Source organism: Anthonomus grandis, chromosome 20 (assembly GCF_022605725.1).
Source record: "Anthonomus grandis grandis chromosome 20, icAntGran1.3, whole genome shotgun sequence".
Lineage (NCBI taxonomy): Eukaryota > Metazoa > Arthropoda > Insecta > Coleoptera > Curculionidae > Anthonomus > Anthonomus grandis.
The window spans coordinates 6078421-6092286 of NC_065565.1; the positions used below are offsets into that span (position 1 = coordinate 6078421).

The 13866-nt window shown below is 33.9% G+C and overlaps 2 protein-coding genes across 5 annotated transcripts in view; one reads left to right on the plus strand and one right to left on the minus strand.

Moving 5' to 3' along the window:
• LOC126747891 (maestro heat-like repeat-containing protein family member 1) overlaps positions 1–13866 on the plus strand; it is a 62207-nt gene that overhangs the window by 24996 nt on the left and 23345 nt on the right. The window contains exons 1-5 of one of the 4 annotated variants that reach the window (XM_050456857.1): positions 3230–3597; positions 4387–4736; positions 4790–4979; positions 7308–8027; positions 11830–12433. In XM_050456857.1, the coding sequence (XP_050312814.1) occupies positions 3546–3597; positions 4387–4736; positions 4790–4979; positions 7308–8027; positions 11830–12433 (1916 nt within the window). In that variant the 5' untranslated portion in view covers positions 3230–3545. Of the gene's footprint in view, positions 1–3229; positions 3598–4386; positions 4737–4789; positions 4980–7307; positions 8028–11829; positions 12434–13866 lie in introns of those variants that run through there. The other 3 variants (XM_050456855.1, XM_050456856.1, XM_050456858.1) reach the window with 3 other exon arrangements.
• Positions 843–3151, minus strand: LOC126747895 (probable ATP-dependent RNA helicase DHX35). Its single transcript, XM_050456864.1, has one exon. It carries the CDS (start codon positions 3038–3040, stop codon positions 974–976), a length of 2067 nt encoding a protein of 688 aa, XP_050312821.1. The 5' UTR covers positions 3041–3151; the 3' UTR covers positions 843–973.

Genomic DNA, 13866 nt, shown 5'->3' on the forward strand with positions numbered 1-13866 from the left:
AAAGGAGTTGAATTAAGGGAGTTTTACTAATCAATAGTAGATCAAACAGACATAAATTCTACCAAGTTTGGTAGATTGAATTGAACCAGCAAGAAAGTTATGAGGATGTGGACTTTGGCTAAAAAGGACTTTTACCTTAATTGTTCCTGTCTGTATCTGGGAACAGAAGAGGAGTTGGATTAAGGGAGTTTTACTAGATATCAGTAGATCAAACAGACATAAATTCTATTAAGTTTGGTAGATTGAATTGAACCAGCAAGAAAGTTATGAGCATGTGAAATTTGGCACCGAGGGATTTTTACCTTAAATGTTCCTGTCTGTAACTGGGAACAGAAAAGGAGTTGGATTGAGGGAGTTTTATTAATCAAAAGTAGACCAAACAGACATGAATTCTACCAAGTTTGGTAGATTGAAATGAACCAGGAAGAAAGTTATGAACATGTGGACTATGGCACCGAGGGAATTTTACCTTAATTGTTCCTGTCTGTAGCTAGGAACAGAAAAGGAGTTCAATTGAGGGAGTTTTACTAGTCAAAAGTAGTCCAAACAGACATGAATTCTACCAAGTTTGGTAGATTGAAATGAATCAGGAAGAAAGTTATGATCATGTGAAATTTGGCACCGAGGGAATTTTGCCTTAATTGTTCCTGTCTGTAACTAGGAACAGAAAAGGAGTTGGATTAAGAGAGTTTTACTAATCAATAGTAGACCAAACAGACATGAATTCTACCAAGTTTGGTAGTTTGAAATGAACCAGGAAGAAAGTTATGATTGTTTTTGTGAGTAATTAGTACACCTGTACAAGAAACTGTGAAGCAAAAATAAAACACATGCAGTTTTCTTAATTTTTTTATTCCTCAAAAAACACCCTCTTTCCAAAGTTTCAGGTACAAAAAGAAACATTAAGAATTTCATCTTAAATCACTTAAAATTAAAAATATATACACCAATAATAAGAAAACACTAATTTACATTATTCAATAAAAGTCGTTTTATAATAAAAATGAGGTGCAAGCTCCAACAACCAACCGTTCTGAATAACAGTCAATTCCCTCATGTACAATTTAGTGGTATGTACGACCTCACAAAAAACAACCCACTGGGGCTGTGGAACATTATAGAGAACACTATCTGGACTAACAAATAAATCCACATCGCCCCTCACAGTTTTATAATTCCCACTTCTATGCAAATAAGCAGCATTAGGAAACAGCCCCGTCACTAAACACTTGCATATACTCTCCAAGTTTCTCGTCTGCACTGGTTCGGGAGCAATATTATAATTCCATAAAGTCTTTTCCAAGTTATTCCTGATCTCCACGACCCTCTTTAAACTATTGTAATTCAAAAAGTTCTTATGGCAATACCCCCTGGACATATCACTTTGTATAAACGCATTGAATATGTTCAAATAAGTGATAAGATCCCCCTGTTCCACTTCGAACAGCCTCTTTTGGATCCTTGCCTTGATAATCATGTTCCCCGTAGAGGGACTTGTGAAAATATTCTCCACTTGCAGCATAGATATTATGGTCAAAACCTGATCGACGCAACCGAACTCTCGAGAACTCAACAAGATTTTTGAGTACAAAGGGTCCAAAGCGAACTCGGCCATGTGAAACCCTAGGGGGCTAGTGAGTTCCGAATTAATATCGATAGCATCAAGGGCATAAAGAATTTCCAAAGCACTTTTCAAGTTCTCTATAGGGGGACTGCTAGGGAACTTGAATTTTAAAACATTATCCACCCCCATGGCTTTCAATTGTAACACAGCGTAAGTTAAGTTACCTCTAACCATTTCCGGAGGGGTATCCAAAGACATTTTATGGTACCACTCTTCGGTATATAATCTATACACTTGTCCAGACCTTATGCGGCCTGCCCTACCTGCCCTTTGGTCAGCCGATGACCTACTTGTCGGTACTGTAACTAAATTATCCGTGTGAGTCTCTGTGTTGTACCACTTCATTTTCACAAAACCGCAATCTATTATATAAACAATTCCTGGGATTGTAATAGATGTTTCAGCTATATTAGTCGCGACAACAATCTTTCTAAAGCCTTCGGGGGCATTTTGAAACACTTTCAACTGTTGATTATATGGCAAAGACCCGTACATGGGCAGCACAACCATTTTATTACGCACCTTTACATCAGCATGATCCCTGAGGATCCTCACTGCTGTATCCACTTCCTCTTGACCCGTAAGGAACACTAAAACATCTCCCGGCTTATTATTATCATTAATCTTGAGCACTGCATCCACTGAAGCTTTTACGTAACAAGGCACCGGTTCGGACACATAAAATATCTCTACAGGAAATTGCCTGCCTTCCACAGACATTATAACCGAGGTATCTTGTTCCACTTTTCCGCTATGGTTTTTATTGAACAGCTGCTGTAAGAATTTGGCGTTTAATGTGGCCGAGGCCACAATGAGTCTCAGTTCAGGCCTTTTGCTGAGGACCTTTTTCAACAGTCCCAGCAAGATGTCTGTGTACAAAGTTCTCTCGTGCACCTCATCAATCATTACCACCGAGTATTTGTTGAGTAAGGGATCAGACATCATTTCCCTAAGCAATATCCCTTCGGTTAAATATTTAATTTTTGGTTGAGTGGTACACGAGTCAAACCGGACAGAGTACCCCACTAAATCGCCTTGAACTATCGAGCCAGTTTCATCAGCAACTCTTTGGGCTAACATTATAGCTGCAACCCTACGGGGCTGACTTATGGCTACTTGTTTAGGCCATTCCGCTTCCACCAAGTACTGAGGTATTTGGGTACTCTTGCCACTTCCAGTTTCACCTACTAGCACCAAAGTTTGGTACTTCTCCAGCAGATATAGGATGTGGTTCCTGTTCTGGAATATGGGCAACCTTTGTCGTTGAGTTTGGATGCTTTGGGATATGTATTTGTTATATGTGAAGGTTGTGTGCTCGGGTAAAGGGTCTCTGTCTAAGAATAAAGATGTTTCAGCAGGTTTTCGAAAGGTTGGCTTAAAGTTGTTGTTCATACTGTCAGATTTCTTTGGTTTCATTTATCCAGACATAATAAAAACAAGCATTTTGTAAATAACAACAAAATAAATCCACTTTTTGGATTAGAACTTTGTTTACACAAAAAATAAAGTTAGGTTATGTTATGATGATAGGTTATGTTATCCAGTTGACGTTGACACTTAAATGACGTAATCAGCTGATTGTGACGTTTCCGTGCTACCTGTCAAATATGACAACTAAAAATAAACAAACATAAATAACACAGTGAATAAATTGTTTATTCATTCAATAATATAACAAAATTTATTTATATATTTAATTAATGTTATTTGGGTACAATAATAATAAATAAACACAGTATAATTGGGTTACGTCACACTGTGTTGTATAGACACATTACTTTTTTTATCACAGCTATAGTAGTATAACTGGGGCCAGTGTGTTGGAATTTGATCCTAATTAACTTCGAAAAATTAAGCTTTTAATGTAATAAAGAGTGTTTATAAGTATAGTAATTCATGGTGACAAGTAGTCGCTATCAAAATGAGCCTTGTGAATGGAAAAACTAAGTTCTCTGCCGAGACCCAATTGCAAGGTAAGCACTCGATGTTTTACATGTATACTTTAACTTCCCATATACATTTAAACATTGTTATTATACATGTACCTGAATTATTAGTTTAACAGTACCTAGTTATTCATGGCATCTTTTGTTTGATGACTTGTGCTCTCCTTTATTATATGCGTAGGGACTAGTCAGACTCGCAGTCATATCCCGGGTACTGTTTTGGTTACATTTCAGTCATTACTTTGCACTATTTCCTTAAATTGATTTTATGGGCTTATCAGTTGCCACTGTCTTGATTTGTTTTGTACTACAGACACTTACATTAACTTGATTTTAAGTTCATAGTAAATAAAGTGTAAGTGGTTTATTAAGTTGAACACTTTTGAGGATAGGTCAGGAAGTTATTGAGGGATTTTCATATTTCTTCTTGGAAATTAAAAGATGTTCCCTGGAGATGAATTTGGTACATAAAATTCTATTTTAGGTGCAAAATTCACTAAACTACAGCTGTTTCAGTTGTGGTCTGTTTAATATTATTTCTGTCCATACACAATTCACTTCTATCCATAATAACTTGAAAGCTATTCCAGGCATTTTAATGAGGTTTTCGCTCAAAGTTGAGGTGATTCCCGAGGATGGATTTGAGGGTAAAAACGTCAGCCTGGATTAAAAATTGAGGTAGCTAGGGCTGGTTTAGCATTTCTGTCTCTACTTGAACCTGAACATACAGCATTATAAACTTCATATTTAGTTAGACCTTGACTTAATTTTAATATAATATGTATTTCCAAATAAATTAGCCTTAATCTCTTTTAGTATCGATCAGTGTCCTCTTGGACTCCGTAGGTGACCCAAATGAAGCTGTATCAAGGGCAACCATGACCTCCCTTTTAAAATTAGCCGAAAAATACCCTAATCAGCTTTTAGTGTCTTGCTCGATATCTTGCTGGAAAGTACCTAATCCTGCAGTGGAACATAATAGAAAAATATTGATTTTAATGAGTAAAATATGCCTGGAACATATTGCGAACATTGACGGAGATACTGTACTAAAACTAATCGAGTTTTGCTTAAAAACCATGACAGAGAAAGCGGGTTATGAGCCTGTTTTACAACTTCCCGCTGCAGATGTCTTGGTTGCTTTAGGGAGACTGCATTATATCCAGGTAGTGGTTTTTTTAAGGAGGTTTTCAATGCAATAAATTTGTTTGTAATTAAGGTTGCAGATGCTCTTTTGGAACATTTGCAAGCGGGGGTGGTACCCCACTACACTATACTTCATACATTAGGGTCCTTAGCAAGCACTAATGCTTATGGCATCATTCCATACTTAGGGAATATTTGGAATATGATCGTGCCCTTACTTGGAGGCTTTAGGACTAATTATTTAAAGGAGTCTTTTGCCTTTGGTAAGTATTGTAATAACTAGCATAGGTAATTTATTTCAGGTTAAATTAACACTTGTTTTTGACCTCTTTGCGGCATCCTCAGGACTATAAAAAAATTGACAAGAATCCTTGAATGGGATACAAATAAAAAAATATATATTTCCGCTAATGCCAGATCAGGTCATATACCAGGACATTGGGGTCATTAATTATAAATCTAATTGTCACGGAATTGATTAATTGGGCATTTGTACAGAATATTCTTGGGAATATTCTGCTTTTTGTTTCATAAAAATATTCCCAGTAGTTTTTCAGATTTTGGGGTTTAAAGTGAGCACACACCTATTCTTGGACCCTTTTACATAAAACATTCAATATCTCTGCAAGTTTTGCTCAGATCATTTTGGACCTAAAGCAACGTTTTTAAAGAATATTTCTTGGAATATTCTGCTTTTTGTTTCATGAAAATATTCCCGGTAGTTTTTGAGATATTGGGGTTTAAAGTCAGTACACACCTATGCCTGGACACTGACATCTGAAATTCTCATTTTTCTGGAAAATTATTAGTTTCTCAAAAATTTTCATTCTTGTAAAAAATGTTCTATGAATTGGGGTGTACATGACAGTTTTTGATTCATGTCCCTATCTTTATTAGTAAAAAAGTTATTAAAATTCTTGAAAATTAGTCCAGGCATGAATATGACAATAAAATGAAATTTTTATTTTTCTCAAAAACTATTAGTATTTCAAAATTTTTTGTTCGTGTGAAAAATATTCTCTCTATTGGGGTGTACATAACACTTTTTGATTCATGTCTCTAGCTTTATTAGTAAAAAAGTTATTCAAGATTTTGAAAAATAACAAAAATGTAAAAATGACAAAAATCTGAAATTTTAATTTTTCTCAAAAACTATTAGTTTCTCAAAAATTTTCATTCTTGTGAAAAATATTCTCTGGATTTGGGTTTCCATAGCAGTTTTTGTTTCATGTCTCTACCTTTGATAGTAAAAAAGTTATCAAATTTCTTGAAAATGATTCCAGGCATGAAAATGGCAAAAATCTCACATTTTAATTTTTCTCAAAAACTATTAGTTTCTCAAAATTTTTTGTTCTTGTGAAAAATGTTCTCTCTATTGGGGTGTACGTAACACTTTTTGATTCATGTCTCTAGCTTTATTAGTAAAAAAGTTATTCAAGATTTTGAAAAATAACAAAAATGTAAAAATGACAAAAATCTAAAATTTTAATTTTTCTCAAAAACTATTAGTTTCTCAAAAATTTTCATTCTTGTGAAAAATATTCTCTGGATTTGGGTTTCCATAGCAGTTTTTGTTTCATGTCTCTACCTTTGATAATAAAAAAGTTATCAAATTTCTTGAAAATGATTCCAGGCATGAAAATGGCAAAAATCTCACATTTTAATTTTTCTCAAAAACTATTAGTTTCTCAAAATTTTTTGTTCTTGTGAAAAATGTTCTCTCTATTGGGGTGTACGTAACACTTTTTGATTCATGTCTCTAGCTTTATTAGTAAAAAAGTTATTCAAGATTTTGAAAAATAGCAAAAATGTAAAAATGGCAAAAATCTGAAATTTTGCTTTTTCTTAGAAACTATTAGTTTCTCAAAAATTTTCATTCTTATAAAAATGTTCTCTTTATTGGGGTGTATATAACACTTTTTGAATCATGTCTCTAGCTTTATTATTAAAAAAGTTATTAAACATTTTGAAAAATAGCAAAAATGTAAAAAATGACAAAAATCTGGAATTTTAATTTTTCTCAAAAACTATTGGTTTCTCAAAAATTTTCATTCCTATGAAAAATATTCTCTGCATTTGGGTCTATATAGCAGTTTTTGATCCATGTCCCTATCTTTAATAGTAAAAAAGTTATCAAAATTCTTGAAAATTATTCCAGCCATGAAAACGACATAAATTGCAAATTTTAATTTTTCTCAAAAACTATTGGTTCCTCAAAAATTTTCATTCCTGTGAAAAATTTTCTTTTTATTGGCGTTTACATAACCCTTTTTGTTTCATGCGAATATTCCTAGTAGTTTTTGAGATATTGGACTTAGAAGTCAGTACCGGGACACTTTTGCATAAAACCCCTAATATCTCAGAAAGCTTTGTTCAAATCATTTTAGACCTAAAGCAACATTTATAAAGAATATTCTTCAGAACATTTCTCTTTTTATTTCATTAAAATATTCCCAGTAGCTCTTGAGATATTAGACGCTAAAGCCAGTACACACCACACAAAAAAACTCAATTTTTATGTCCTGAGGATGATCTCGTCAAAACCAAAACCCGCGCGTTCCTCCCTCTCACCGACCCTCCCGTCATTTCAGCGACGCAACATTTTTGCGAGGGCCTAATGGAATATCAAACGAACTTAGATCAGGTGCCCGACCCGTCCATTACTTCAGACACGTTCACCACCGAACTCTCGATGATCTACGACGTCCTGATCTCCTCTTGGGTGTACTCTCGTGAGCAAAAAACGGTAGAGTCTGTTCTGGACGCTCTGACCGCCATGTTTCCCGTTCTACCGTTAGAAAGGGTCTTACAACAGATCCCTAAAGTTATACCGGTCCTATTGGGGTTGTATAAGAAGCATATCGATGCTTGCACAGTCACGAAATGCTTGCACGCTGTTTTAACTAAGGGTACTGCCGTAAATGGCATGTTACTAGAACCGGTACTGCCTATGATATTAAATCAGTTGGGTGAACTGTTAAGTTTGCACCCTGATTATGCTCAACCGGATTCAGCTCGGGGCCACTCGGAGGTCCTAAGGTGTTACGAGTGTATCGCGGTACATTTTACTGATATAACCATCGATCGCTTATTGGTGCATTTAAGGAACAATAATGACCGCGATAAGTTGAAGGGGTTGATAGTGATCACGCATCTTATAGCTTATAGTAGTGAGGAAACTATTTATAGGAGAATAAGGGACATTTTGAAGCAGGTTAATGAGTTGTTGCTGACCTCTTCTATGAACGTTAAGCAGGTGTTGCTGAAGATTATTACTGCTTTGGCTTACAAGAAGGTGCTTACCAATAAAGGTAAGTGGTGAAAAACCTTTTTTTCAAAGTGTTTGTTAAGATTTAAGGGGTATTTAGTATGTTGTATGCTATTTTTTATTAGTAATCTTTGCAACATTAGTATAATGAATTCATGACCACTTACCCAGTTATTTTGTAATTATTTAATAATTTGGATCAATAGAACTCAGGTTTCTAGAGCTGGTGTTGTCGAATACAATAATAATAACTTTAAGTCCAATATCTTAAAAACTACCGGGAGTATTTCTATGAAACAAATAGTAGAATATTCTAAGGAATATTCTTTACAAATGTTGCTTCAGGTCCAAAATGATTTGAGCAAAGCTTTCAGAGATATTGAGTGTTTTATGTATAAATGTCCAGGTATAGGTGTGTACTTTAAAGTGCAATATCTCGAAAACTAGTGGGAATATTTGCATGAAACAAAAAGTGTTATGTACACATCAATACAGAGAACATTTTTCATAAGAGTGAAAATTTTCGAGATCCCAATAGTTTTTGAGAAAAATGAAAATTGCAGATTTTTACCATTTTTTACATTTTTGCTATTTTTCAAAATGTTTAATAACTTCTTTACTAATAAAGCTAGAGACATGAATCAAAAACTGTTATATACACCCCAATAGAGAGGACATTTTTCATAAGAGTAAAAATGTTTGAGATCCTTATAGTTTTTGAGAAAAATGAGAATTACAGATTTTTGTCATTTTACATTTTTGGTATTTTCCAAAATTTTTAATAACTTTTTTACTAATAAAGCTAGAGACATGAAATAAAAAGCGTTATATACACCCCAATTGAGAGAACATTTTTCATAAGAGTGAAAATTTTCGACATCCCAATAGTTTTTGAGAAAAATGAAAATTACAGATTTTTGCCATTTTTTACATTTTTAGTATTTTCCAAAATGTTTAATAACTTTTTTACTAATATAGCTAAAGACATGAAATAAAAAGTGTTATATACACCCAAATTGAGAGAACATTTTTCATAAGAATAAAAATTTTTGAGATCCCAATAGTTTTTGAGAAAAATGAAAATTTGATATTTTTGTCGTTTTCATGCCTGGAATAATTTTCAAGAATTTTGATAACTTTTTTACTAATAAAGGTAGGGAGATGAATTAAAAACTGCTATATGCATCTAAATGCAGAGAACATTTTTCATAAGAGTGAAAATTTTCGACATCCCAATAGTTTTTGAGAAAAATGAAAATTACAGATTTTTGCCATTTTTTACATTTTCCAAAATGTTTAATAACTTTTTTACTAATATAGCTAGAGACATGAAATAAAAAGTGTTATATACACCCCAATTGAGAGAAAATTTTTCATAAGAATGAACATTTTTGAGATCCCAATAGTTTTTGAGAAAAATGAAAAGTTGAGATTTTTTTCGTTTTCACGCCAGGAATAATTTTCAAGAATTTTGATAACTTTTTTACTAATAGAGGTAGGGAGATGAATCAAAAACTGCTATATGCATCTAAATGCAGAGAACATTTTTCATAAGAGTGAAAATTTTCGACATCCCAATAGTTTTTGAGAAAAATGAAAATTACAGATTTTTGCAATTTTTGCTATTTTTCAAAATGTTTAATAAATTCTTTACTAATAAAGCTAGAGACATGAATCAAAAACTGTTATATACACCCCAATAGAGAGGACATTTTTCATAAGAGTAAAAATTTTTGAGATCCTTATAGTTTTTGAGAAAAATGAGAATTACAGATGTTTGCCATTTTACATTTTTGGTATTTTTCAAAATGTTTAATAACTTTTTACTAATAAAGCTAGAGACATGAAATAAAAAGTGTTATGTACACCCCAGTTGAGAGAACATTTTTCATGAAAATGAAAATTTTTGAGATCCCAATAGTTTTTGAGAAAAATGAAAATTTGAGATTTTTGTCGTTTTCACGCCCGGAATAATTTTCAAGAATTTTGATAACTTTTTTACTAATGAAGGTAGGGAGATGAATCAAAAACTGCTATATGCATCTAAATGCAGAGAACATGTTTCATAAGAGTGAAAACTTTCGACATCCCAATAGTTTTTGAGAAAAATGAAAATTACAGATTTTTGCCATTTTTTACATTTTTAGTATTTTCCAAAATATTTAATAACTTTTTTACTAATATAGCTAGAGACATGAAATAAAAAGTGTTATATACACCCCAATAGAGAGGACATTTTTCATAAGAGTAAAAATTTTTGAGATCCTTATAGTTTTTGAGAAAAATGAGAATTACAGATGTTTGCCATTTTACATTTTTGGTATTTTTTAAAATGTTTAATAACTTTTTTACTAATAAAGCTAGAGACATGAAATAAAAAGTGTTATATACACCCCAGTTGAGAGAACATTTTTCATAAGAATGAAAATTTTTGAGATCCCAATAGTTTTTGAGAAAAATGAAAATTACAGAATTTTGCCATTTTTTACATTTTTGCTATTTTTCAAAATGTTTAATAACTTCTTTACTAATAAAGCTAGAGACATGAAATAAAAAGTGTTATATACACCCCAATAGAGAGGACATTTTTCATAAGAGTAAAAATTTTTGAGATCCTTATAGTTTTTGAGAAAAATGAGAATTACAGATTTTTGCCATTTTACATTTTTGGTATTTTCCAAAATGTTTAATAACTTTTTTACTAATATAGTTAGAGACATAAAATAAAAAATGTTATATACACCCCAATTGAGAGAACATTTTTTATAAGAATGAAAATTTTTGAAATCCCAATAGTTTTTGAGAAAAATAAAAAAAAGCCATTTTTGACTGCTACTATTTTTTGCGTAAAAATAGCCCTTGTTTAGAACAACTAGTGGACATAATACTTACCTATGGAAAGCATACAACTCCAAATGGACCCATTTCTTGGCCTCCTCGCTCTCCAGATTTAACCTGTTGTGATTTTTTCTTTCTAGAACTATTTGAAGGACTTTCTTGAACTATTTTTGTAAAACCTTTTCAATAATATAAAGTAACTCTCTTATTATAGGAGATTTTTGGTATATCGATTATTTGAAATAAATAAGAAATTAGAAAAGACCTCAACTGCCTGGAATAAATGAGTAATTACTTCCAGGCAATTGAAGTATAATTGAGTTGTCTGCACTCTTTTTTTTCTAAATAACCCCGTAAAAAAAATCAAGCGGAGCTAAATCAGGTGAACGGGTGGGCCATTCAGTTGCCCCCCCCCTTCGACCAATGAGGAAATGTATCATTTAACAACCTTATTACGTCTGATTAAATTTCTTTTAATAAAAAATGGTTTAATTAATGTATCTGCCCAGTGCTTCCATTTTTGGGGTAGTAGCTATAAGCTTTGACCATCTAATAAGGGTTTAGGTCCGAATAGTAGTGGAAATTATGAAATCATCAGGAAATGAATGGAAAATTACTTCCAGGAAGTTTGATTTTTAACGCCTTGGAATCAACTGCCTGGAATAAATCAATAATTACTTCCAGACAGTTGAAAAATCATCGAATTTCCTACACTCTTTCTTTGAAATAACCCCGTAAAAAAAAATCAAGCGCAGCTAAATCAGGCGAACGCGGAGGCCATTCAGTTGGTTTCGTCTATATCTGCTTGGTTTAATATTAAATAATGTAAGTGGCCGTTTTAAACTAAGGAAATCCAAGTGACCAACTATCACTAAACTTTCACATATCCTTGATACAAGGATGGGACATGCAGTTTCCTAGTGGAACCTTTACAATATGCAAATAGTGGCAAAAAAAGTCACGTACAACTTAAACGAAAGTTGTTCAGTAGACTTTCTATATTTCAGAACTAAACCCGGACGGACCGGAACTCTACTTGGAATTCATCCTAAAAATGTGCTGCAAACAGAAACTCAACCCCAAAAACGCCCCGTACAGCCCACAGGAGCTGCAGGACACTCAACAGTCCGCAGATAACGCCCTGTACGTCCTAACCACCTCCTCAGAAACCGATTTAGAAGACGTCCTGTATCAATTACTATTGAAAAGTTTCTTGAACACCCTATACGACGATGCCATAGTGATCATACTGCGCTGTCTGACTTATTTAGCCTCAAAACGTGAACGTACCGAGAGATTCGAGGAGCGTTTCGTCCGTTGCATGGTACTGCTATCCAGTCCGATACCACAATGTCGCGGTACTTTTATATTGAAGTACCTAAAGCATCTCGCACCTGGGGATTTACCTTTGTATAAGCAGGTGTGGGATTCGAAACTTCCACACTTACAGAAATATCTGGATCAGAACTTTGACGGTTTTAACGTGCTGGAGTGGCACGAGTTGCTGTTCGACTTCGTTAATTTGCTGCAGCAGAGTAACGGGGGGAACGAGTCGAGGGGCGAGTTGGTGCTCACCAAGGCGCAGGAGCAGTTGGAGTTTTATGCTGTGAGGTAAGTTTCGAGAAGAGATTTTGGGTGCCACTGTAATAGTATTAAGGATATTTTTTGGGAGGTTATAAGGGGGTTCTTGAGGATCATTTTGATACATAAAGCACATTTTTAGCTCAAATAGTTGCTGAGCTACAGCACTTTAGATTTCCAGGACAGTCATATCTTGCTGACATACGTTCCAGGCAGGATAATTCAAAAACTATTTAAGTCATTTTTAAGCGGTTTTCACTTACAGTTAGTGCGTTCTTTAGTGAACATTTTAATATGCAAACGCTTTTTGTGGCTTAAGAACTCACTGAGTTACAGTGAGTTTTATGAGTCACGGTCCTAGACCAGTCCAAAAGGTGACCGAAGGATCTTTAACAAGAGATTTTGAGTGCCACTGCAATAATATTAATAATATTTCTTGGGGAGGTCATAAGGGGGTTCTCAAGGATCATTTTGATACATAAAGCACATTTTTAGCTCAAATAGTTTCTGAGCTACAGCACTTTAGATTTCCAGGACAGTCATATCTTGCAGACATACGTTCCAGGCAGGATAATTCAAAAACTATTCAAGTCATTTTTAAGGGGTTTTCACTTACAGTTAGTGCGTTCTTTAGTGAACATTTTAATATACAAACGCTTTTTGTGGCTTAAGAACTCACCGAGTTATAGTGAGTTTTGTGAGTCACGGTCCTAGACCAGTCCAAGGGGTGACCGAAGGATCTTTAACAAGAGATTTTGAGTGCCACTGAGATAATATTAAGGATATTTTTTTGGGAGGTTATAAGGAGGTTTTAAAGGATCATTTTGATACATAAAGCACATTTTTAGCTCAAATAGTTTCTAAGCTACAGCACTTTAGGTTTCCAGGACAGTCATATCTTGCAGACATACGTTCCAGGCAGGATAATTCAAAAACTATTCATGTCATTTTTAAGGGGTTTTCACTTACAGTTAGTGCGTTCTTTAGTGAACATTTTAATATGCAAACGCTTTTTGTGGCTTAAGAACTCACTGAGTTACAGTGAGTTTTGTGAGTCACGGTCCTAGACCAGTCCAAGGGGTGACCGAAGGATTTTTAGTAAGAGATTTTGAGTGCCACTGCGATAATATTAAGGATATTTTTTGGGAGGTTATAAGGAGGTTCTAAAGGATCATTTTGATACATAAAGCACATTTTTAGCTCAAATAGTTGCTGAGCTACAGCACTTTAGGTTTCCAGGACAGTCATATCTTGCAGACATACGTTCCAGGCAGGATAATTAAAAAACTATTCAAGTCATTTTTAAGGGGTTTTCACTTACAGTTAGTGCGTTCTTTAGTGAACATTTTAATATGCAAACGCTTTTTGTGGCTTAAGAACTCACTGAGTTACAGTGAGTTTTATGAGTCACGGTCCTAGACCAGTCCAAAAGGTGACCGAAGGATTTTTAACAAGAGATTTTG